Source organism: Lutra lutra, chromosome 8, assembly GCF_902655055.1.
Source record: "Lutra lutra chromosome 8, mLutLut1.2, whole genome shotgun sequence".
NCBI lineage: Eukaryota > Metazoa > Chordata > Mammalia > Carnivora > Mustelidae > Lutra > Lutra lutra.
Window position 1 is genome coordinate 57,975,256 of NC_062285.1, and position 26,203 is coordinate 58,001,458.

The window sequence follows — 26,203 nt, forward strand, 5'->3', positions numbered from 1 at the left end:
GACATCTAATAACTTTTTATAAATAAATTATTTAAATTAATGGGAAAAACCAGTACTGTATTTGGAGTTAAAGGCACGATGTTATGATTACTACAATATAAAATAAATGATTTCAGATTCTAAGCTTCATCTAAAATTTAAAATGTTATTACCTAAAAATGCAGAACACTTTAGAAGTCAGATAAATTACTTTAAAATTTATGTAAGAGCTGGAAACAAGGGAACGGGCAGTAACTGTTTAATGCGTATCATACAGTTTCAGTTTTGCAAGATGAAGAGTTCTGGAAGTGAATAGTGGTGACATTGCAAAACAATGTAAAAGTACTTAATAACCCTGAACTATACACTTAAAATTGGTTAAGATCATTAAATTTTATGTTATCTGTATTTTAAATAATTAAAAGTTTAAAAGTTATCTAAGAGTTATTATAGAGTGCATAAAAGTCATTTTTACCTAAATAAGTAGTTACAGGTATTCATTTTCAGGGAAAAACTCTAGAGACCAGAAACCCAATTAAAACATGGCCAAACAACTAAAGCAGACATAACTACTAAAAATATGAAAGGGGGGAAAATGATCTGAAAAACAAAAATGCTAGAATCACAAAAAAATCATTTAAAAAAAGTGTAAGCTGTTATTTAAATAATTTGTTAGTAGAAAGCATAATGCTGTTTTGAACTTACAGAATGTGTTTTAAGGGAATTTATGTTGGTACATGTCTGACAACTTTGTGAATTATCCAAACAGTTTCCCCTCTTCAAAGAGAGCCAGATATTGTATATGTCCCCTTCAGAACAGTGAGAAAAAAAACCAATAAACTACTTAAATCAATAGAGCCCTTTGTCTCCAAGACTAAGTTAAAAAAGTTACATCTCACTATTACTTAAAATAGGATTCCCTATCTGCCTGTAGCTTCCTATTGCAGTATAGCTAGGTAGCAGAGTTCTAATTCCAACTTCAATATTCACTAGCTGTGGGGAAGTTTCTTAAATTCTATGCTGTAGTTTATCTCTAAAATGGAGATAATAATTCTACCTATCTCACAGATAGGATTGAGTAGATGTATATATATGAACACATAAAAAAACACTGTGTTTTGTACTTACTATACAAAAATGCTTCACTCACGCACAGTAAGTACAATATACAGGTATAGCACTATTATTATAGCACCATTACCGTTACTATTATCTGTCCCACTCATTCCAGTTATAAACGAAAAGCTAGGGTCTTACCAGAAAAACACACACAAGTAAAAGATTTTGAATACAAAAACAAAGGGCTCAGATTCCAGATTAAAGAAGCCCAACCAAAGATGATCCGCAAGCAACTTGGTTTATAGAAAAGTGGTTCTTAACCTTGTGCCATGGACCTCTTTAGCAGCACAAGTAATCTACAGATCTCTTCTCAGAATGTTTTTAAAATGCACAGGGGGCGTCTAGGTGGCTCAGCCGGTTAAGCAACTGCCTTCAGCTCAGGTCAAGATCCCAGAGTGCTGGGATTGAGCCCCAGATAGGCCTCCCTGCTCAACAGAGAGCCTGCTTCTCCCTCTCCCTCTGATGCTCCTTCTGCTTCTGCTCTCATTCGCACTCTCTAGCAAATAAATAAAATCTTTTTATTAAAAACCTGTAATATGTGAAAATATTTCTCTTGTTGAATCCATTGCAATTTCAAGAATTTTCAGTTCTCTTCAATTCTAGATTTTAATTAGAAGCTAGTCAAAATAAACAGGGAAATTTTTTTCCCTCAATGAAGTTCACAGACTTCCTCAATTCTAACCAGAGACCCAGATTAAGAATCCTTGGCTTAGGGGAAAGTGCAAAATAAATTCTGGAGCCAGAGACCTGTGTTGTAGAGGCAAGACTTCAGACTTTAGTCACCACATTATTTGCAACTGAATGACATCAGGCATCAAACTGAGCTGTGGTTCACTCATTTAGAATAATTTCTAAATCCCAGAGGTTATTCCTATAGTTTTAAGGATCAAATATTAGTTAACAAAATGCCACATGACCAGTGTGTGTGTGTGTGTGTGTGTGTGTGTGTGTGTTTTTACTGCTTTTAATACCATACATTTGGCTCCAAACGTATAGTCACATTGTTAATTTTCAGTAACTCATTATAGGAGAAAAGTTAAAATATACTGATTCACAAAGAAAATGATTAGTGGAAATATTAACAGTTTAATAAGAGCCATGATTTGGCACTAGAATAACCTATATCTAAATCCCAATTCCACTACTTTACTTCTAAGTTCCTTAACCTCTTCCGCTCAGTTTTCTCATCTGTAAAACATTGCAATGTTGTTTTACAAACCAGAGAGGATCTAGCTTAAACACTCAATAAATGGAGCGATTATTAAAGTTCACATTTTCACAAAGCCAAAGGAATCAATTGGGAACTCAAAAGTTTATTTTGGAATTCATGTTAATATAAATAAAATTTCACATTCTCTTGCCCAGCAAAACACATACACACTTAAAACCTGAAGCATTTGCATGGCATAACGTTCCTAATACAAACTGGCACTGTTTAAAATCGCATCTGATTTCTTATCCTGCCGAAAAAAACCTACAATGAAGATAAAAAAATGGTAAACAGAATGGGCTCAGTAATCTCAAATCTCTTCATGATTTACTTGGGAGTGTTCCAAGTGAATGTTTATTACCAATGTCGGACATACTCTAAGGTAGCTGCGTCTCTTTAAAACCCAATTTAAAGATCTCAAATTTATCAGCTACACAGTCGGTTAGATTAAAAAAAAAAATTAAAAGCATGAATTTACTTTATGTCGGAATATTACGGAGAGAGAGAAAAAAACAGCCATAGACTGGCCCTGGCTTCTCGATCCATTATACAACCTGTAAATTCCTTCCCTCATTGAAAAGATTCTTTTTATGGGCATAGTTAACAAGTGCCAAGTTGCGAAGTTGCAGCTTTGCTGGTTTGACGTTTTCACAATGCAAGAACAATATGATCTGGAATCTACTCAAAGCATTAGCCAGGCAGTCAGCTGATGCTCACTGCACACAAGAGAAATAAGAGAAATTAAACCTCGTATTTCTCTAAATCAGGTATCCACTACCTTTAAAACTAAAATAGGCCAGCAGCGGGCGTTCCAGTTAAAATAAAACTATTTCTATTGTTAAATAACATTAAAAAAAAAAAAAAGCCAGCTTTCCTCGGACTAGGTTTCTCTCATTCTTGGAATTTTCCTCCTATAAGGGCTTTTATGCGTCCATAAAGCCAAACCCTCATCGCGGAGCCACTGCCTGAGTAACTTTTACAAAAGGTCAAAGCGGTGCCTTTCAAGGCTTTCAAAGCCTACTGGCGTCTCCTCCGTTCACAGTAATTCGCTTTCCACCCACAGAACGTTCCAGAGACTTACGGACGGGGATCAAACAAAATTTGGTGGGGGCTGCTAAAAAGCAGCTTTCAACTTTCTCTTCAACATACTTATACCCAATTTCACCTTCCTCCCTCCGCGGCCCCACATGTTGCTTGCTTCCCTCCCAGAGGGCCCCGCGAGACCTCGCTTCTCCACCACCCCCCTCCCCCGCCAACGCGCCCACCTGATTACCCTTTTCTCCGTAGACTCCGCCCCCGTCCTGCTGCCCTCCCCCCACCCCGGCTTGTTTGCCTCCTCTAGGAGGTCCATATGGGACACTTTCCCCTTCCTCTGCTTCTCACCTCATACCAGACAAGCCTGGATTCTCCACCTTCAATTCTCCCCCACTACGGCCCTCACTTCCCACAGCTTCCTAAAGTGTTGCGAGAGCGCAGAGTGGAGCCGCAGGCCTGCACGGCCCAGGTGCTGTGTCAGCCTATCTGCCGGTTCCGCGGCGTGTACGGCCTGGAAAGTCACATGGCGGTGGAACCGGCCGGTGCCTCCACACTCCTGCTCTCCTCACAGCAGGACGACATTACCAAGTCCACTCACCTCCACGAAGAGCAACATGTCTTCCTCCGCTCGGCCCAGTAGTTCTCGCCGCCGCGACTCCAACGGGCTTACAGGCCCGAGCCCCAAACGCTAGGATAAGGACACTCGCCTGGCCCCTCCACCCGGCAGTGGACTCGGCTCCTCCCCCGCCGTCAGCCGCTGCGGCCTGACCCGCCCAGTCCCACCTCCCTTGAAAGAGCAACCGCTTCCGGTTCCAGAGAAAAATTGCTTCCGGGAGAAGAGAAACCCCTCGGCGCGCTCAACTTTCACGCTACCTTTTCCAGCGGCAGCATGGGAGGTACTATCGTCAGTCGTGTGGGGAGGGAAGCGATCAGAGGAAAGCACCATTCTGTACCACGGGGGTGTGTACAGATCTTATTGACGCATTTTATCCCTCGTCAAGCGGAGGGCTACCGCTACTGTAACTACGCAGTTTTCGTAGTTCAAAATCTAGATCTGATGAAAAGCCGAGCTTGTGTGGAGTGTACTGGCAGACGCCCAAACCTTCCGAAAAGGTGGTGGCTCGAAGAAAAAAAGTAGGGAAAAAAAAAAAAAGCAGCAGTAATAGTAAATATATTAATAGCAGCTGCTGTGTATGAAATGCTTAGTATGTGCCTTACTATGTGCCTGGCATTATTCTAAGTATTTTATGAGAATTAATCTTTTAAAAACCTTATACGATTGTAGTATCCCCATTTACAGTTGAAGGAAACCTCTCAGAGAGCGGGTTTCCCTTAGAAACGCCTTTAAAGAACTTTGCCCTATGTTCACTTAGATCAGGTAGCCACATCCACGCTACTTAATACTTAGTATGGAAAGCCTCTTCACTGATGTTCTGTCACTGTCACTTCAAATGAAGTACAATAAAAATTTTTTTTAAATGGTCTTTATACTTTTCTTTTAGATGATCCAAATTCTTTATTATCTTCAGCAATACCTAGTAAGCTTTATTCTTCCCTATCAATCCCACTTCTGTATCTTAGGTCCGACACTTAATCTTTTGAAATAATTATGTTTTGATCTTTTCCACTGATTTTTCCCATGCTATTATTTAAAAAAATCTTTCTAAATTAAAGGTTTCATTTTCACCAAACTGTTGTTTTCAAGACTTACCATTCCGATCCCATGTAATCTCCCTTACTTTATCTCTAATGAATCTACTCACTTTTTCACTTGAATACCAAAGTAGTTTCTCCATCGAATTCCTTATTTTTGTATTCCATCCTCTCCCAAATCTGATCCACAGTAAACTAAGCATTACTTCATCTCAATTAAACCAATCTTACCTTTCCCCTGAAAGATAAACTCAACACTCACCTCCAAAGCCATGGCTCAAGGTGTCTTCACTATCTGGAATGCCTTCATTTGTCAATCAACCTTCTCTCTCCATAGGGTTTTCCCAAAGACAATGCTCCCCACAGATTTCTTCTTCATGTCCCTTATTATCACTTGAATATTCTGTCTTAAATTATTTTCTTTTTTCTTTTTCGTTTTTTACTTTCTTCACCGGTATCGTATATTCTTCACATTCTAGGATAATGGTGGCCACATAGTAGTATCTCTCAACAAGTGCTTACCAAATTGAAAGGGAAGGAGGGAGCTTTTAAATTTTGCTTTAAAAAGCCTTCATTTCCAGTTGCTGATAAGGTCCATGCTGCATAAAAAATATGAGAGAGGGAGAGAGCACAATAATGCTAAATTAGTTTAGTTGACAAGCATGTAGGCTGCTTTGTGAATGCCTACTGGGATAAGCAATGTAAAAAAAAAAAATCAAGAGAAATGAACGTTATTTAAGGATCTCACAATCTAATATTATCAACAAAGTACTTAACAAATTAATTGATAAGTTCAAGAAATGCTGGATAATGATGAATATTTTAGTCAAACATTTACCAAAATACTTATTTGCAGTCCTTTCAGAAACATTTTTAACTTCCTTGAATGGACTTAAATGTGACTTAAAGGAGGGAGTAATTTTTGTGACTGGGTGTTAGGGGAGGCAATCTAACAATAAAAGAAAGTATTCTGGGGCTTAGAAAGTTTCCATAGAATTGAGTCTGAAATGATAATAAATATCCAAATTTTAGAAAATTTCTGAGGAGGAACTGAGGAAGAATATGTCAAATGTTTAAAACAAACAAACAAAATCCCTAAAACACAGCCTCTGGTTTTGAGAAGTTCACCAACTAATGGACAGAGACAAATAATAGTTACATTCCAAAGAGATAAGTACTATAATAGAAAGTTTACAAAGTATTTGGGAACACAGAGGAGGGGGTAACTTAGACAATGGGATATTAGAAGGGGGAATATTTGCTCTCTTTATATTGATTCATTTCTTAAAAGACAACTACTTTATGTTTCCCTGTCTCCCATTCTCTGAAGGACTGAAATATGTAAATTGTTTAACTTTACAAGTTTATAGCAAGGACGCAACATAGGACAAAGTTTACAATAAGAACTCAACATACAAAGTTCTTGTAGAGAAATTAAATTAGATATCCATAATTTGTATAAAGTCTAAAATCTATAAAATGATATATAGTTTATGAATATATCCACCTGTAGTAAAACTATATAAACAGAGACTAGACATAAGTACATCAAATTCATGACTGTCAATGTCTCTGTAAAGGGACAGAGGGGGAGGAAGGAGTCTAGGGAGAACACCAAAAGGGACTCCAACTTTATCTCTAATGCTTTATTTTATTTAAAAATTTCTGAAGCAGGGGTGCCTGGGTGGCCCAGTCAGTTAAATGACTGCCTTTGGATCGGGTCATGATCCTGGGATCCTGGGATTAAGCCCTACAGGGGGTGTCCCTGCTCACCGGGGAGTCAGCACTTCCCTCTCTCTCTGACCCTACCCTCTGCTCATGCTCTCCTGCATGCTCTCTCTCTCAAATGAAGACATTTTTTTAAAAAATCTTAAAAAAAATTTCTGAAGCAAATATGACAAAATGTTAATATTTGTTCATTCTATATGATAGGCACATGGCTATTTGTTATATTTATTTCTGTACTATTTCATATTTTTTAATAAATAAAAAAGCTACACAACTAACAAAACTACCCTGTCCTTTAATTACTCCTTTGTCCTAAATCCTTTCACCTCCTCTGCTATCAAAGGAGCTGCCCAGAGTACTCCTCTCAGTTACAAAGCAGTGTCCAATGCTCTCTTCATTTTCTCCGGCCAGCTATGGAATTTCAGAAACTTCTTCAGTCACATTCCTTGGAAAAATGAATAACTAGGCAGTGCAGAGAGTATGACCTTCAGCCAAATAATAGCTTTCAAATTATTACATGTCTAGGACAAGCTGAGGAGCAGCTGAGGATGTTGTAACACAACTAGTCCACTACAGGTTTAAAAAATCTTAAGCAAAACCTCAGGAAGAGAGAAGAATCAGGAGTTACATTTGATATACTGGATCTTGAATTCTAACACTTAGATTTTAAGCTTATTTAAGCAAGGCTATATCTTCTATTTCCTTTAGTGTTCCGGTTGTCTATTCTTTCCTACCCTCCCTCCCCACTACCATGACAGCATATAGATAGAATGCCTAGTTCTCCACATATAGTAAGCACTCTAGAAATGTTTGAGTCATTGATGTCATGATGGATTTACTATGACATCACCAGGACTGGAATACCATGGTTAGCAACAAATTAGGGTAAACCACAACCTGTGGGAGCAGGAAAGACCTAGCTTCCTCGTGGACACCTTTGTTAGCATTTGCCTATATTCGGTGAAAAAAGAAGAAATAAAATCACTAACTTTTCAAAATATTTATCAAAATGCAAAGTGCGATAGACAGCAACTCTGAACCAGAAAAAGAAGTTATGGATTCCACCATCATGTCCAGAAAGTCCCTTTACAAATCAGGGGTCCCTCAGCTGGAGATCCCATTTGCAGTACAGAATGTCATCTCTAGGATTGAGCAAGCACAGCTTCATCGAGCCAGAGAGGTAGGTCATAAATGAGAAGTTTACAGATTACAACTGTTTTTTAACTTTCAATGATAAGCTGCATTTTTTGAACTCATTTTATTTTCATGATCTTTGACTATGTTTGAGGTAACTTTGATTTCAAATGACAATTTCACCTGACTCTCTGCATAACATGCTCCAATTTTGTTAGTCTCTTTTACTTTCCTATGAGAATTAATTACGACTTTTGAGAAATAAATTGCATGTGCTATTGAGTGATTGGGATAGAAAGAAAAAAATCTGTAGCAAATATTGATTTATAATTTCAGTCAGTAGTTTTCCTTTGTTCTCAACTAAACTTTTGTCAAATAACTGTTAGCCAGAAGAAATATAGTTTGGCTTGAATTCCAGCTCATGGAAGGGGGATTTGTTGGAAGGTAGAAACCCAACGACAATTAACAGAAGGTTCATATAACAATCCAATAAACCTCAAACAACTAAGGTTATACTACATTCTATTCTCTCAAACAGAATACAACAAATTCAGTCGGTTTGAAATAAATTAAGTAAGTTTTTTCCTATGTTTAAGGAGTGTTAAATATTTGTACTTTCTCATTCTCTGAATAAACGTACTCCTGCTCCAACTCCCCACAACTAACAACAATAACCTGGTGTTTGCTTTTAACACCTTTATTGAGGTATAATTGACACATAATAAGCTGTATATATATATTTTTTTAACTTTTTTTAAAAAGATTTTATTTATTTGATAGACAGGGATCACAAGCAGGCAGAGAGAGAGGCAGGCAGAGAGAGAGGGGGAAGCAGGCTCCCTGCCGAGCAGAGAGCCCAACGCGGGGCTCGACCCCAGGACCCCGATCATGACCCGAGCGGAAGGTGGAGGCCCAACCCACCGAGCCACCCAGGCGCCCCAGCTGTATATATTTTTAAGTATATAAGTTTTGATATATATAAACACCTGTGAAAACCTCATCACAATCAACATAATGAACTTACCCATCACCCCATAAAGTTTCCTTATGCTCAGTTACAATTCCTGCCACATACCCTTCCCAACCCCCCTGCCACCACTATCTCTAGGCAACTGCCAATCTGCTTTTTGTCTCTACAGATTATTTTGCATTTTAAAAGAGTTTTATAAGTGGAATCATACAGCATCTACTTATTCTCAAATAAAATCTTTTTTGTTTCTCTTAATTGATGTTTGATATTTTTATTAACATATAATGTATTATTTATAATTATATGTAATAATATTATAATTACAATTACTATATATATAATTATTATCATCAGGCTTACACAATTCACAGCACTCACCATAGCACATACCCTCCCCAATGTCCATAACCCAACCACCCTATCCCTAATCCCCACCAGCCAGCAACCCTCAGTTTGTTTCCTGAGATTCAGAGTCTCTCATGGTTTGTCTCCTGCCTGATCCCATCTTGTTTCATTTTTTCCCTCCCTACCTCCCAGGACCCCCGGCCCTGTGTCTCAAATTCCTCATATCAGAGAGATCATATGATAATTGTCTTTCTCTGATTGACTTATTTTGCTTAGCATAATACCCTCTAGTTCCATCCACATTATTGCAAATGGCAAGATTTTGTTTCTTTTGATAGCGGCATAGTATTCCATTGTATATATATACTACATCTTCTTTAACCATTCATCTGTTGATGGACATCTAGGGTCTTTCCATAGTTTGGCTGTTGTGGACATTGCTGCTATAAACATTCGGGTGCATGTGCCCCTTCAGATCACTACTCAAATAAATAAAATCTTAAAAAGATTATCTCACTCTCTCTCCCTCTGCCCCCTCCCTCTCTAAAAAAATGAAATTGCTATGAATATCTGTACATTTATTCATGACTTATCTTATAGACCTATGCTTTCATTTCTTTGGGATAAATACTTAGGTTGGAATGGCTGGGTCACATGGTATATAAATGTTAAATTTAAAACAAGACTACCAAACTTTTACAAAGTGGTTATATGTCTGTTGGCCATCTGGATGTCTTCTTTGGAAAAATGTCTACTCATGTCTTCTGCCCATTTTTAAACTGGATTATTTGTTTTTTGGGTGTTGAGTTTTATACGTTCTTTATATATTTTGGATACTAAACTTTATCAGATATGTCATTTACAAATATCTTCTCCCATTCTGTAGGTTGCCTTTTAGTTTTTTTTTTATTGTTTACTTTGCTGTACAGAAGCTTTTGATTTTGATAAAGTCCCAATATCTTACTTTTGTTTTTGTTTCCCTTAGTTTAGAAGACCAATGTCAAAGTACTAGCTATGTGTTCTCCTCTGGGATTTTAATGGATTTCTGCTTCACATTTAGGTCTTTCATCCATTTTGAATTTATTTTTGCATATGGTATATGAAAGGGGTCTGGTTTCATTCCTTCTCATGTTGCTGTCCAGTTTTCCCAACACCATTTGTTGAAGAGACTATCTTTTTTCCATTGGATATTCTTCCCTGCTTTGTCAAAGATTAGTTGACCATATAGTTGTGGGTTCATTTTGGGGTTTTCTATTCTGTTCCATTGAACAATGTGTCTATTTGTGCCAATACCATCATCAGGGAAATACAAATGAAAACTACAATGACATATCACCTCACATCAGTCAGAATGGCTAAAATTAAGAACACAGGAAACAACAGGTATTGGTGAGGATGCCAAGAAAGAGGAACCCTCTTACACTGTTGATGGGAATGCAAACTGGTGCACCAACTCTGGAAAATAGTATGGGGATTCCTCAAAAAGTTAAAAATTGGGGGCGCCTGGGTGGCTCAGTGGGTTAAGCCGCTGCCTTCGGCTCAGGTCATGATCCCAGGTCCTGGGTTCGAGCCCCACATCGGGCTTTCTGCTCAGCAGGGAGCCTGCTTCCTCCTCTCTCTCTCTGCCTGCCTCTCTGCCTACTTGTGATTTCTCTCTGTCAAATAAATAAATAAAATCTTAAAAAAAAAAAAAAAAAGTTAAAAATTGAACTATCCTATGCGCTACTAGGTATTTATCCAAAGGATACAAAAGCACGGATTTGAAGGGATACATGCACCCCTATATTATCAACAATAGCCAAATCAGAAAAGGCCCAAATGTCCATCAACTAATGAATAGATGAAGAAGATATGGTATAATCAGGGAGATTAAAATCAAAACCACATTGAGATACCACCTTACACCAGTTAGAATGGCCAAAATTAACAAGACAGTAAACAACAAGTGTTGGAGAGATGTGGAGAAAGGGGAACCCTCTCACACTGTTGGTGGGAATGCAAGTTGGTGCAGCCACTTTGGAAAACAGTGTGGAGATTCCTTAAGAAATTAAAAATAGAGGGTGCCTGGGTGGCTCAGTGGGTTAAGCCTGTGCCTTCAGCTCAGGTCATGATCTCAGAGTCCTGGGATCAAGTTGCGCATTGGGCTCTCTGCTTGGCAGGAAGCCTGCTTCCTCCTCTCTCTCTCCCTGCCTGCCTCTCTGCCTATTTGTGATCTCTCTCTCTCAAAAAAAAAAAAAAATTAAAATTAAAATTAAAAAAAAAAAGAAATTAAAAATAGAGCTTCCCTATGACCCTGCAATTGCACTATTGGGTATTTACCCCAAAGATACAGATGTAGTGAAAAGAATGGCCACCTGTACCCTAATGTTCATAACAGCAATGGCCACAGTCGCCAAACTGTGGAAAGAGCCAAGATGCCCTTCAACAGACAAATGGATAAAGATATGGTCCATATATACAATGGAATGTTATGCCTCCATCAGAAAGGATGAATACCCAACTTTTGAATCAATATGGACGGGACTGGAGGAGATTATGCTGAGTAAAATAAGTCAAGCAGAGAAAGTCACTTATCATATGGTTTCACTTACATGTGGAGCATAAGGGACAACATGGAGGATATTAGGAAAAGAAAAGAAAAAGTGAATTGGGGGAATTGGAGGAGGAGACGAACCATGAGAGACTGTGGGTTTTGGAGGGGAGGAGGGAGGGGGTTGGGTGAGCCTGGTGGTGGGTATTAAGGAGGGCACGTATTACATGGAGCACTGGGTGTGGTGCATAAACAATGAACCCTGGAACACTGAAAAAATGAAATTTTAAAAAAAGATGTGGTATACATATACAATGGAATATTACTCAGCCATAGAAAAGAATGAAATCTGCATTTGCAACAATGTGGATGGAGCTAGAGAATAGTATGCTAAGTGATATGTCACTCAGAGAAAGATAAATACCATTTGATTTCACTCATATATGGAATTTAAGAAAGAAAACGAACATGGTTGGAGTTGTGGGGAGGGGAGGGGAAGAGAGGCAAATCAAGTAACTGACTCTTAACTATAGAGAACAAACTGATGGTTATCAGAGGGGAGGTGGGTGGGAGGATGGGTTAAACAGAGGAAGGGATTAAGGAGGGCAATTGTTATGAGGAGTACCAGGTGTTTGTGGAAGTGTGGAATGACAATATGGTACACCTGAAAACAATATTACATTGTATGTTAACTAACTGGAGTTTAAATTAAAACTTTTTAAAAAGTGGTTATACTATTTTATATTCCCACAAGCAGTGTATGAGATTTTCAATTGCTCATCTTTATCAACACTTGATGTTGTTGGTCTTTTTAATTTTAACCATTCCAAAAGGTATACAATAGTATCTCATTGTGGTTTTATTTTTTTTTAAAGATTTTATTTATTTATTTGACAGAGATTACAAGCAGGCAGAGAGACAGTCAGAGAGAGGAGGAAGCAGGCTCCCTGCCGAGCAGAGAGCCCGATGCGGGGCTCGATCCCAGGACCCTGGGATCATGACCTGAGCTGAAGGCAGAGACTTTAACCCACTGAGCCACCCAGGCGCCCCTCATTGTGGTTTTAATTTGCAGTTTTATAATGACTAATGATTTTGAGAAACTTTCAACAAGTTTATTTGCGTTCAATATGTCTTCTTTGGTAATTCAAATATTTTCACCATATTTTAAAAGCTTATTAGTCTATGTTCTTATTATTGAGTTTTGAGTATTTTTATGTATTTTGATAGCAACTTTTATCAGATAAGCAATTTGCAAATATTTTTTTTTATTCTGTGGCTTGTCTTTTTCTTCTCCTGTGTCTTTCAAAGAACAAAATTCCTTAGTCCAATTTCTTTCTTTCAAAGCAAACTTTTACTAACTTGAGATCATACATTTTCTCCTCCTAGAAGCTTTATACTTATAGATTTTACAGTTAGGTCTATGGTTCATTTTGTCTTAATCTTTGTATATGATATCAGATATTGATTGAGATGTTGATTTTTTAGACAATTATTCTAGACCCACTTGTCGAAAAGACTATCCCTTCTCCGTTGCATTGCATTGCATGTTTATTGAAAATTAATTGACCATATATGTATGAGTTTATGGCCTCTCTAGTCTGTTCTCTTGGTCTATTTATCTGTGTTTATACTAATACTACAATGTCTTCATTACTGAGATTTTTGTTTGTTTGTTTTTGATTACTGAGGTTTTATGATAAATAAATAATAAATAAATAATATGATAATTATTGAAATCATATACTTTTAGTTCTCCAACTTTTATCTTTTTCAATTATGCCCAACTTCTTCTCTCACATCTTCCTTTTACCTCCACTTCCTCTTCTTGGGCTTCTTTCTCTGGAGTGACATTCAAACACTCATAACCTAAAAACTGTCTTTATCCACACTGCTTTCTCCCTTTGCATCTCCATATAAAATTTAGAATCTGTCAAATTCTACTGGGGGGAAAAAGCTTGCTGGTATAGATCAATTTGGGAAGAATTGAGAACTTAACAATATTGGGACTTCTGACCTGTGAAAACAGTGTATTTCTGTTTTTATTTATATCTAATTTTTCTCAGAAGTGCTAGACCTTGCATATCTTTTGTTAGATTTGTCCCTAAGTATTTCATTTTTTTTACTATTGTAAAAATAGTAAAAAAAGTATTGCTTTTTAATTTCCATTCTCATTTGTTCACAACTAATATATAGAAATACAATAAATTTTTGTGTGTTCATTTTGTATAATAAAACCCAGTTATTAATCCTCATAGATTTTCTTCATACTTTCCTTGGGATTTTCTACATAGACAACCCTGTTATATGCTAATAGAGGCAGTTTGAGTCCCCTTTTTATATGTGTGTGCATTTCAACTTTGTTTTGTTTCATTTCAACTTCAACTTTGTTTTCAGGGAGAGGGAGGAAAATAAATAAACTTCCTTTTTTATTTACTGAGTAGGCAACTTTGCCCCACTTACTGATATTTTAACCAGAAATAGATACTGAGTTTTATCAAAAGGTGTACTGCATCCATTGGGATAATCATGGTGTTTGTTGTTGTTGTTGTTGTTTTGTCTTTTTGAATCTGTTAAAATAGTGGGTTACATTGATTTATGACTGATAAAACAACCTTTCATTTTTTTTGGATTAATTCTATTTACTCATAAGGTAGCATTCTTTTTATTACCTTGTATTCAGTTTGCTAAAATTGTGTTAATTTTGTGTCTATGTTTATAAAACATATTGGTCTGTAGTTTTAATACCTTGGTTTTGGCATCAGACTAATGTTAGCTTTATAGACTCATAGAATATTCTTTTAAATTTTCTGTAAGTCTTTTGAGAATTGACATTTCCTTTTATGTTCGGTAGAAACCACTAAGTGTTTGGGTGGGGTAGGTAGAAATAATCAATGGAACCATCTAGACTTGTGGTTTAACTCATGGGAAAGTTTTAAACTACAAATTCAATTTATTAAATTGTACAGCTATTCAGTTTATCTGTCTTCTTTTTAATTTTATTTTATTATTTGAGAAAGAGACAGAGAGAGCACAAGCAGAGGGAGGGGCAAAAGAAGAGGGAAAAGCAGGCTCCCCACTGAGCAGGGAGCCTGATGCAGGGCTTGATCCCAGGACCCTAAGATAGAGACCTAAGCTGAAGTCAGACACTTGACCGACTGAGCCACCCAGGTACCTCTCAGGTTATCTGTCTTCTTGAGTGAACTTTCAGTTTGTGTCTTGTAATTTGCCCATTTTATATCATTTTATTGGCCCAAAGTTCACAATAACCCCTTACTACCTCGTTATTTTCTGTAGAATCTGTAATAATATCACTTTTCACTTCTGATATTAGCAATTTGTCTTCTCTCTCTCTTCCCTTATCAAGCTGGCTAGAGGTTTATCAATTTTTATTGTTATTTTCAAAGAACCAAGTTTTTTTAAAAAAATATTTTACTTTTTTGGGGGCGCCTGAGTGGCTCAGTTGGTTACAGGTCTGCCTTTGGGTCAGGTTATGATCTCAGGGTCCTGGGATTGAACTCCGTACCAGGCTCCCTGCTCAGCCGGGAGCCTGCTTCCCCCTCTGCCTCTGCCCCCAACTTATACTCGCTCTCTCTTTCTCTCAAATAAATAAATAAAATCTTTTTTAAATTTTTGTTTTACTTTTTAAAAGATTTTATTTATTTATTTTAGAGAGAGCGAGCAGGAGGAGGGGCAGATGGAGAGGGGTGAAAGAATCCTCAAGCAGACTCCCCGCTGAGCGCAGAGCCTCGAGATTATGACTTGAACCAAAATCAAGAGTCCTCAACTGACTGAGCACCCAGGTGTCCCTAAAGACTTTATATTTAAGTAATCTCTACACCCGAGGTGGGGCTCGACCTCACAGCCCCAAAATCAAGAGTCACATGCTCCGAAGTGCTGGGTGGAGAGGTGGCTCCACTGGTGAAGCACACTTGGTAGAATTTAGAGGCTCAATGTCTTAAGCTTTATCAGGGCCTTCCCACACATACTCGTTCCAATTTTCAGAGTTCTGTTCCTTCCCAATCAATGCCCTCACTTTAGCAGTAGACACCTTGCAAGGCTGGGAATTCAACTTGTATTGTAATTCAACCAGTCAGAGAACGAGATTCTTGGTTTAATCTTCAGCAATCTCAGGATTGCAGTATAGGAGATAAGGGTCTCCTTCAGAACACACACAGGAGCTCACAGGTCATTCCTGTGGTGCTTGAGCTAGAAATTCAAGTCACTGAGCTCATCCTCCCCCTGCGCCCCACACTATATCCAGTGACATTAGGAGCAACCAACCAGTCTCATTATATTTATTAGTTTGCCATAAATGTTTGGCATTTATACAGTCATCCAGATTCTTGCTTCTTGTAAGCAGTTGATTAGGAGTATCGTCTTAATTGACAGACCATGCCAAGGGCGATCAATGCTCTCTTTAATACTGGAAATGGAGTCATTCATATCTTTGAATCTAATCAAATTAGAAAGCCAATTCTAGAAATCCTAAACCCAATTCAGAAAACTTATCCTTAAGATTCTGTTCCTCCGGAAACACTCTTTGTATACCAGAATCTGTGTTAGTTGTTTATCTGTGCTGTTGTTTATCTCTATGTGACAGGAATCAGCCTTCATACATAATGACTTCCTATATTCCTCTGAATATACAGCTGCTTTTGGATGTTCTAATCTTTAAATGTCTGGCTCCTGGGGTGCCTGGGTGGCTCAGTTGGTTAAGCGTCTGCCTTCAACTCAGGTCATGATTCCGGGTTTCTGGGATCAAGCCCCGCATTAGGCTCCTTGCTTAGTAGGGAATCTGACTCTCCATCTGTTACTCTCTCCCTCCTTCTCTTTCTCTCTCTGTCAAATAGATAAATAAAATAATAAATGTATGTATGTATGTATGTATGTATGTATGTATGTCTTGGTTCCTAAAGGGGAGAAAAAGGAAAACTGAAGGGAAAAGAACAGCTATCTCTTTAAATTCCCTGAAAGCTGTTTCACCCAGAGCACACTGCAATAATGGTAGCCTGCCTTTGTATCTGCACCTCTGTGATCTGAAACAGTAGTTCACAATCAGGAGACAGATCCCTTACTTGGAAGACAAGATTCTTATTGCCCACCCTGGCTCTTGTAAGCTGTTATAGGAATGTTTTCCATCACTGGGGTGGAGAGTGGGGAATGGACACCTGCTACTATTTTGAAGGCTAATATTACATTTTACTGGTCAAGCCTTCCCTTAAAAGTTGTAAGCCATTGGGACACCTGGGTGGCTCAGTGGGTTAAGCCTCTGCCTTCAGCTTAGGTCATGATCCCAGGGTCCTGGGATCGAGCCCCACATCAGGCTCCTTGCTCAGCGGGGAGCCTGCTTCCCCCCTCCCCAGTCCCCGCCTGCCTCTCTGCCTATTTGTGATCTCTCTCTCTGTCAAATAAATAAATAAAATCTTTAAAAAAAAAAGTTGTAAGCCATTAAGTAAATCCCAGAATCCCAAATCAGTTAAATCAGATAGAATGCCATTATGGTGGTTGTTTTTGGTTGGAGAGATGGATTCCTTGCGCTTCTTACTCAGCCATCTTCCCTATTACCATCCTTTTCCCTGATATTTTTTATTGGATGTCAGATATTGTGAACTTTGCCTTGTTAGATACTGGGTATTTTCCTAATCCTATAAAGATTTTCAAACTTTTACAACATGGTTATTTAGTAGTAGTGTGATCCTTTTGAGTTTTACTTTTGTTATTGTTAGGTGAGACTATAGGAGCATTTGCTCTCTGGCTAATTTTGCCCCCACTGTGAGGCAAAAACCTTTCTGAGTACAGTACTGTCACATAAACAAAGCTTTTTACTCCACCTGGGAACAGAAAATATTTCTCCTTCCTGTCTGAGCTCTGGGGTTTGTTTCTATTAATCATTTTAGGTGGCCCTCTTTTCATTGTTTTAGATAAGAGGATGAATCATGTCCCTGTAACTTCATCTTGGATGGAAGCATAGACTGAATTCTTCTTTTAAAAACTTAAAAAGTTTGGGGCACCTGGATGGCTCAGTCGTTAAGTGTCTCCTTTCAGGCTCAGGTCATGATCCTCGGGTTCTGGGATCCAGCCCTGCATTGGGCTCCCTGCTCAGCCGCAAGCCTGCTTTCCTTCTACCACTCCTCCTGCTTGTGTTCCTGCTCTCGCCCTCTCTCTCTCTGTCAAATAAATAAATAAATAAAATTTCAAAAAATTTTTAAAAATAAAAACTTAAAAAAATTACAATAAACATAAGTGAAGACTTACAATTGGAAAAACCCCATGAACCATCACAAAATGTATGAACCCAGAAATTATATGTATAATCTGCACTACAGAAACCTCCCTATTTTCCCCAAAGACAACTATTACCCTCATCTTTAACAGTGTAGATTGGTTTTGCCTGATAAATGGAATCATGCAGTATATATTCTTTAATATATACTTTTTTTTTGCTTAATACTATGTTCATGAGATTCTTTGTATAAAGCTATAGTTCATTAATTTTCATTACTATCATCCCATTATATGATTTTATCCATTCTCTATTTTTGTCTACTAGAAATAATATCACTATAAACATTTTTGTGAATATGTTTTGAGTACATATGTATGCATTTCATTTATGAAAGGAATTGCTGGTCAATCAGGTATGCCTAGATTCAATTGTAGTAAGTAATTCAAAATACTTTTTTTCTTTAAACTTTTTATTACATATCAATTTTAGACTTAAAGAAAAGGCACAAAATACAAGTTTCCATATATTTTTAACTCAGCTTCCCTTAATGTTAACATTTTACACAATCATAGTACACTGCCAGAACCAGGAAATTAAAATTGATACAATAACTGAAGATCTCATTTGATTTTACCAGTTTTGCCACTAATGTGTTTTTCTGTCCCAGGATCCTACCCAAGGACTCATATAGTACCTACTTGTTTCTTAGTCTTCTGCAGTCTATATCATTTCCTTATTCATTGGTTTCATGATCTTGATATTTTGGAAGAATTTTATTTTTTGAATGTCTCTTAATTTTGGTTTCTTTAATATTTTTCATGGTTGGATTGAGGCTATGCATTTAGGGGACAAAAATACCCATAAATGATCTGTGTCCTCAGTATAACCTATTATAGGTGTTTGTGTTATGACTCAATGTTAACATTGATCACTTGGTTAAAATGGTTTGTTCACCGTGAAGTTACTGTTTTTCCCTCTGCAGTTAATGAATATCTTGGGGAAGATACTTTGAGACTGGGGCGCCTGGGTGGCTCAGTGGGTTAAAGCCTCTGCCTTCGGCTCAGTTCATGATCTCAGGGTCCTGGGATCGAGCCCCACGTCGGGCTCTCTGCTCTTCGGGGAGCCTGCTTCCTCCTCTCTCTCTGCCTGCTTCTCTGCCTACTTGTGATCTCTGTCTGTCAAATAAATAAATAAATTCTTTTAAAAAAAAAAGATACTTTGAGACTAGGCACGTTCTGTCTTCTTCAACTTCTGTCTACTAATTTTGGAATTAATTGGAACTCTATTGAAAGGAAAAGCTACCTCTTCCCTTTATTTATTAACTTATATTGATAGAGACTCAGATATTTATTCTACCCTGTGGATTATTATTATTATTATTATCATTGGCTTCAATTGTTCCAGATTTGGCCATTAGGAGTTCCTTCAGGTTGACGCCTGTGTTCTTTCAACAAATGGCTATCTATCTATCTATCTATCTATCCATCCATCTATCCCATAAGATGTTCCAGGATCAACTTATACATTCCCTTCCCAACCCTGAAATCAATGACTTTTCAAAAAGCCATGGTTCCTTTTATTGGAGATTGATGTTGGAAGCCAAGATCTGGGGCTACATGTGTTCTTTACTACTGGAGTGTCATTTCTTCTCAGCCCTCTTACCAAAGAGAGCTAAGAAGTATATGTACATGTATCAGACCACATATATATATGTACACATCTATATTTTTTATCTATCTGTATATACATTTAAAACATGACTTAATACTGATAGTTCAGATTCCAATCCTATACCATAGGGTTCATTTTAGTCTTTTCCTATTCCTTATTTGTAACTTCTGTCACAAAAGTGAAAAATTCAGTTCTTTTTATCTATAATATATTTATTCATTCATTCCTGTGTACACATAAAGTAGTTTCAGAGTTAACTCATTTCCCTGCAAGAAACACACTTAGTGATTAAGTACAGCATTTATGTACCATTCTTTTGTATTTAACCTTATATTATTCAGTCAGGATATTGTTTTCCAAAGTTACTAGCTAGTTCTTTTCTCCCCAATGTGATTATGTTATTTATTCATATACATTTAACTTCAGTTGTTAATGTTTGCATCCATATCTTCTCACTGTATGTATCAGTTGGTTTTAACAGTTTATTTATTGAGTATGTGAAGGGTATGTAAAACATTACTATAGTGGTAAGTCAGATTATATAAAAACATATACTGAGGGAGAGATTATTAGGAAGATAGCAGAGTAGGAGGACCCTAAGCTCATCTTGTCTCTTGAATACAACTAGGTAACAATCATATTAGAACCCAGAAAATGGGGGCACCTGGGTGGCTAAGTGGGTTAAAGCCTCTGCCTTCGGCTCGGGTCATGATCCCAGGGTCCTGGGATCGAACTGCACATCAGGCTCTCTGCTCTGCAGGGAGTCTGCTTCCTCCTCTCTCTCTCTGCCTGCTTGTGATCTCTGTCTGTCAAATAAATAAATTTTTAAAAACCCCAAAACTTAAAAAAAAAAAAAAAAGAATCCAGAAAATGACCTGAAGATTGGCAGAACAAACTCCACAACTAAATGTAGAGAAGAGGCCACACTGAAGAGCGTAGGAAGGGTAGAGACACAGTGGGAAGCCTAACAGATTCACAGGACTCTCCCCTGGAGGAAGGGATCCGTGGGCATGGGGAAGGGAGAGAAACAGACTATTACAGCAGGGAGCCTGCATGGGGAAGATGGTTCCCCATAACATTTGGGCTTGAAAACCCAAGGGGCCAAATTTTGTGAGTTCTTCTGACCAGTGGGACTTGAAGCCTGGAAATTTAATTTTTTATTTTATTCTATTATTTTATTTTTATCATGCTGCAGGGACATAGCCAAAGCCTAGAATTTAAAAAATCAGTGGGCTCACTCTGGGAGAGCCAGGAGGGCTAGAAGCAACTGAGCTTCCACCCTTAAAGTGATAGAACAACAAATAGCCATGGCAATACAGCACAGAAGTAGCAGTCTGAAAGATGCCTGGGGTATAAGGGAAAGGTTTGTTTACTAAGAGCATATGCTGGAAGGATAGGGTGCATTGGGAGTCTTCTCCAAGAACAAAGGAGCTGGCAGGTACTATTTCCCTCCCCACCTTCACACAGCTCCCATAAACACATGGCCTTTTGTGGTAACCAGCACTGCTCTGACATTCACTACCTAACTTGCTTACACCAAGCCCCAACTACCCCACCCCACCCCACCCAGGCTTTGGGGACCTGTCCTCTCCAGCTAGGCTTACCTCAGTACTGGTGCGGCCGGTCCCCTCCCCAAGAAGACCAACAACTCTTTGTCAACACTGTGTCTCCTGAAACTGTGTCCTTTGTGGAGTCTTGGCCCTGACAGCAGCCATGGCAAGTCCCCTCTCTGGAACCACTGGTATGCAAATCTTGCTAAAACTGTTCAGTCTGTCCTGTGAACTTTGTGGATCCACCCCCACTAATACCTCTTGGCTGGAGCACAAACTGGGGTCACAAGCTTGGCAGTGTGCAAGTAGCCTCAACAGGACCAGATCACTCTAAAGTGACTCCTGCCCTAGAGAGAGGAAAAACAACCACACACACCAGTCAGACTTTGGCCCCAGCAGTGGGCTGGGGGCAGACAGCTGGTCTGATCGTACGCTCTCCCCCACCCAAATGAAAGCTGCTCAGGGGACAACACAGGGAAGGGACCCTGAAGTCTGGTGCTACTGCATCTATGACAAATACCTGGTCTGACTAAACTCAAGCCCAAGGCAGACCTAGACTGTCCACTGGCATCACAGGGACCAAACACTGCCCACAATAGGCAAAGAGAGCCACCACAGACTACTAGCCTCAAAGAAAAAGTGGCTCAACCACACAGAGCAGGGTGCATGCAACACAAAGAGGAGACAGTCCCTGAAGCACCAGAATCCGGTAAAAAGGAGACACTGCATTACAGGGCTATACAGGACCTCATCTTCTAAGGACACCACTTTCTTTCTTTTTTTTTTTTTTTAAAGATTTTATTTATTTATTTATTTACTTGACAGACAGAGATCACAAGTAGGCAGAGGCAGACAGAGAGAGAGAGGAGGAAGCAGGCCCCCTGCTGAGCAGAGAGCCCGATGCGGGGCTCAATCCCAGGACCCTGAGATCATGACCTGTGCCGAAGGCAGAGGCTTTAACCCACTGAGCCACCCAGGCACCCCTGGGACACCACTTTCGAGAGCAGGAGACATGGCTGACTTTCCTAATACAGAGAAACAGACACAGAGAGTTAGACAAAATAGGGAGACAGAGAAATATGTCCCAAAATCACAACAAGAGGCTTAAGCAAAACAGAGATAAATAAGCCTGACAGATAATTTAAAGTAATGATTATAAAATACTCACTGGACTTGAGAAAAGAGTAAAGGACATCAGTGAGACCCTTAACAAAGAGATAAAAAAAGAACCAATCAGAGATTAACACAACAAATGAAATTAAAATTACACTAGGTGGAGAAAACAGAAGACTAGAGGAAGTACAAGAATGGGAAGAAAAAAGTAATGGAAAATAATCAAGCTGAACAGGTGAGAGGAAAAAAATTAAGCAAAATGAGAATAGACTTAGGGAACTCAGTGGCTCCATCAAGGGTAATAACATCCATATTATAAAGATCCCTGAAGGATGGGATGCCTGGGTGGCTCACTTGGTTAAGCATCTGCCTTTAGGTCAGGTCATGATACCTGGGATGGAGTCCCACATTGGGCTCCTCGCTCGGCATGGAGCCTGCTTCTATGTCTGCCTGCCACTCCCCCTGCTTGTGCTCTCTCTCTCTCTCACAAATAAATACATTTTAAAAAGTAAAATAATAATAATAACTAAAGATCCCAGAAGGAGAAGAGGGAAAAAGGGAGGAGAAAATTTATTTGAAGAATAACTGAAAACTTCCCACATCTGGGGAAAGAAAAAAAATGATATCCAGGAGGCACAGAAATCCCCCAACAAAATCAACTCAAGGAGGTCCACACAAAGACATATAGTAATTAAAATGGAAAAAAGTAGTGATAAAGAGGGGTGCCTGGGTGTCTCAGTTGGTTGGACGACTGCCTTCCGCTCAGGTCAGGATCCTGGAGTCCCAGGATCGAGTCCTGCATTGGGGGGGTCTCTACTCAGCAGGGTGTCTGCTTCTCCCTCTAACCCTCTCCCCTCTCATGCTCTCTCTCTCACTCTCTCAAGTAAATAAATAAAAATTTTTTAAAAAGTAGTGATAAAAAGAAAATTTTAAAAGCAGCCAGAGAATAGATGACAGTTACATACAAGGGAAACCCCATGAGGCTATAAGCCTGCTTTTTCAGCAGAAACTTCAAAGGCCAGAAGAAAGTGGCATGATACATTCAAACTGCTGAAAGGGAAGAGTCTGTAGACAAGGATACTGTATCCAACAAGGCTATCATTCAGAATATGAAGAGAGATAAAGAGTTCTCCACACAAACAAAAGTTTAAAAATTATGACCACTAAAAGAAACCTACAAGTAATGTGTGTGTGGGGGGGAGTGCCTGGGTGGCACAGTCATTTAGCATCTGCCTTCAGCTCAGGTTATGATCCCAGGGTCCTGGGATTGAGCCCCGCATTGGGCTCCCCGCTCAGCAGGAAGTCTGCTTCTCTCTCTCCCACTCCTCCCACTTGTGTTCCCTCTCTCACTGTCTCTCTCTCTATATCAAATAAATAAATAAAATATTAAAAAAAAGAAAAGAAATGTTAAAGGGGACTCTTTGTATGAAAAGACAATATAAGAGAAAGAAAAGTAGGAAAGTCAAAAGTATTAAAAAAAAGTGTATCTGTAAAAATCAGTCAAGAGACTCACAAAATAAAAAGATGTGAAGTATGACATCATATACCTAACATGTCAGGGGGAGAGGAGTAAAGAATAGGTTCAAACTTAAATGACTATCAACTTAATATAGACTGCTATATGCAAAAGATGTTGTATATAAACCTAATGGTAACCCCATGCAAAAAAATAAAGAGAAAGGAATCCAAGTATATAAAAAAAGAAAGCCAAATTATCATGGGAGATAAGACCAAGGAAAGGAAGGAAGAGAGAACTACAAATATAACCATAAAACAAGTAAGAAAATGGCAATAAGCACATAGCTATCAAGAAATATTTTGAATGTAAATGGACTAAATGCTCCAATCAAAACACATAGGCTGACAGAATGGATAAAAAAAAAAAAAAACAGGACACATTTCTATGCTGCCTACAAGAGACTCATTTCAGAGTTAAAGACACCTGCAGATTGAAAGTAAGAGGATAGAGACATATTTATCACGCAAAAGGATGTCAAAAGAAAGCCCAAGTAGCAAAGCTTATATTGGACAAAATGGTCTTTAAAAGACAGACCATAACAAGAGGCAAAGAAGGACAGTATAATAATCATAAGGGGACCAATCCAACAAGAAGGTATAACAAGTATAAATATTTATTCGCCCAACATGGGAGCACCCAAATACAAAACAAAAACAAAAACAAAACAGTTAATAACAAATATAAAGGAACTAATCTACAGTAATACAATAATAATAGGGGACTTTAACATGCACTTGCATCAATGGACCAATCATCCAAATAGAAAATCAACAAGGAAACAGTGCCTTTGACTGACACACTACACCAGATGGACTTAACAGATATATTCAGAACATTCCATCCTAAAACAGAATACACATTTGTTTCAAGTGACCACAGAACATTCTCCAGAAGGGATCACATATTAGGCCACAAAACAAACCTTAACAGATTTGAAAAGGCTGAAGTACTACCGTGCATCTTTCCTGACCACAATGCTATAAAACTAGAAATCAACCACAAGAAAAAAATCTGGAAAGAGCAAAATACATGGAGGTTAAATAACATGCTACTAAACAATTAATTGGTCAATGTAGAAACAAAGAGGAGATAAAAAAAATTCATGGAGACAAGTGAAAATTAAAACACAATGGTCCAAAACCTTTGGGAAGCACCAAAAGCGGTTTTAAGAGGAAAGTTTATAGCAATACAGGATTACCTCAAGAAGCAAGAAAAATCTCAAATAAACAACCTAATCTTACACCTAAAGGAACTAGAAAAAGAACCAAAACCCAAAACCAGTAGAAGGAGGGAAATATTAAGGTTTGAAGCAGAAATAAATGAAATAGAAGCTAAAAAACCAGTAGAACAGATTAATGAAACCAGGAGCTGGTTCTTTGACAATATCAACAAAATTGATAAACCTCTAGCCAAATTCATAGAAAAGGAAAAAAAAAAAAGGACACAAATAAGCAAAATCAGATATAGAAGAGAAATAACAACCAATACCACAGAAATGCAAAGGATTGTAAGAAAGTATTATGAGAAGTTGGACAACCCATGAATATAGATGCACAACTCCAAGTAAAATATTAGCAAACAAAGTGTGTTTGTTTGCCAAACACACCAAAAAATAAAAAAATAAAAGATATCAGGACTTAAAACTTGGGAACCTGTAAATGTTACCTTATATAGACGTCTTTGCAGGTATGATTAAATTAATGATCTTGAGGTAGATATATTATCCTGGATTTTCCAGATAGGCCTTAAATGCAATCACAATTGCCCTTATAAGAGGCAGAGGGAGATATGATACATATAGAGGAGAAGTCTATATGAAGACAGAGCAGAGAGAGATTTGATGATACTCAATTTAAAAATTGTAGTGATGAGGTCACAGTCAAGTAAAGCTGGCAGCCAGTAGAAGCTGCAAGAGACAAGGGGTTAATTGTGCCTAAGGGCATTGAGGGAGTGTCACCTTATTGACACCTTGATCACAGCCCAGTAACACAGAATTCAGATACCTGGCTGGCAGAACTGTGAGATAATAAATTTCAGTTTCTTTATATCACCAATTTTGTAGAAATTTGTTATAGCAGCCACAGGAAACTAACAAAGTGAAGCCAGATATGAAGAGGATAATATACTATGTCGAAGTAAGGTCCATTTCAGGAAATTTATGAATGTGTTATTCACCATGTTAACAAATTAAAGGAGAAAATCATAACACAACTCAATAGATGTAAAACATTTTTTTCTAAACTCAATTAATGCATGATATCTTTTAGAAAACTAGGAATAAAAAGAAATATCCTTAACTTGATAAACTGTAACTATAAAACACTTATAAGAAACATCATACTTGGGGCACCTGGGTGGCTCAGTTGGTTAAGCATCCGACTCTTGATCTCAGGTGAGGTCTTGATCTCAGGGTTGTGAGTT

General features: G+C 38.2%; 2 protein-coding genes across 20 annotated transcripts in view; one reads left to right on the top strand and one right to left on the bottom strand.

Annotated features, from left to right (window-relative positions):
- LARP4 (La ribonucleoprotein 4) overlaps nt 1-26,203 on the bottom strand; it is a 223,105-nt gene that overhangs the window by 86,892 nt on the left and 110,010 nt on the right. For 3 of the 10 annotated variants that reach the window (XM_047740054.1, XM_047740052.1, XM_047740053.1), the window contains exon 1: nt 3,942-4,102. In XM_047740054.1, the coding sequence (XP_047596010.1) occupies nt 3,942-3,959 (18 nt within the window). In that variant the 5' untranslated portion in view covers nt 3,960-4,102. Of the gene's footprint in view, nt 1-3,691; nt 3,815-3,941; nt 4,104-5,258; nt 5,596-7,352; nt 7,431-26,203 lie in introns of those variants that run through there. The other 7 variants (XM_047740049.1, XM_047740048.1, XM_047740051.1 and 4 more) reach the window with 6 other exon arrangements.
- The window catches only part of FAM186A (family with sequence similarity 186 member A), a 70,171-nt gene continuing 51,488 nt past the window's right edge, over nt 7,521-26,203 (top strand). For 8 of the 10 annotated variants that reach the window (XM_047740042.1, XM_047740035.1, XM_047740040.1 and 5 more), the window contains exon 1: nt 7,521-7,904. In XM_047740042.1, coding sequence (XP_047595998.1) covers nt 7,734-7,904 — 171 coding nt within the window. In that variant the 5' untranslated portion in view covers nt 7,521-7,733. The remainder of the gene's footprint in view (nt 7,905-26,203) is intronic. The other 2 variants (XM_047740041.1, XM_047740044.1) reach the window with 2 other exon arrangements.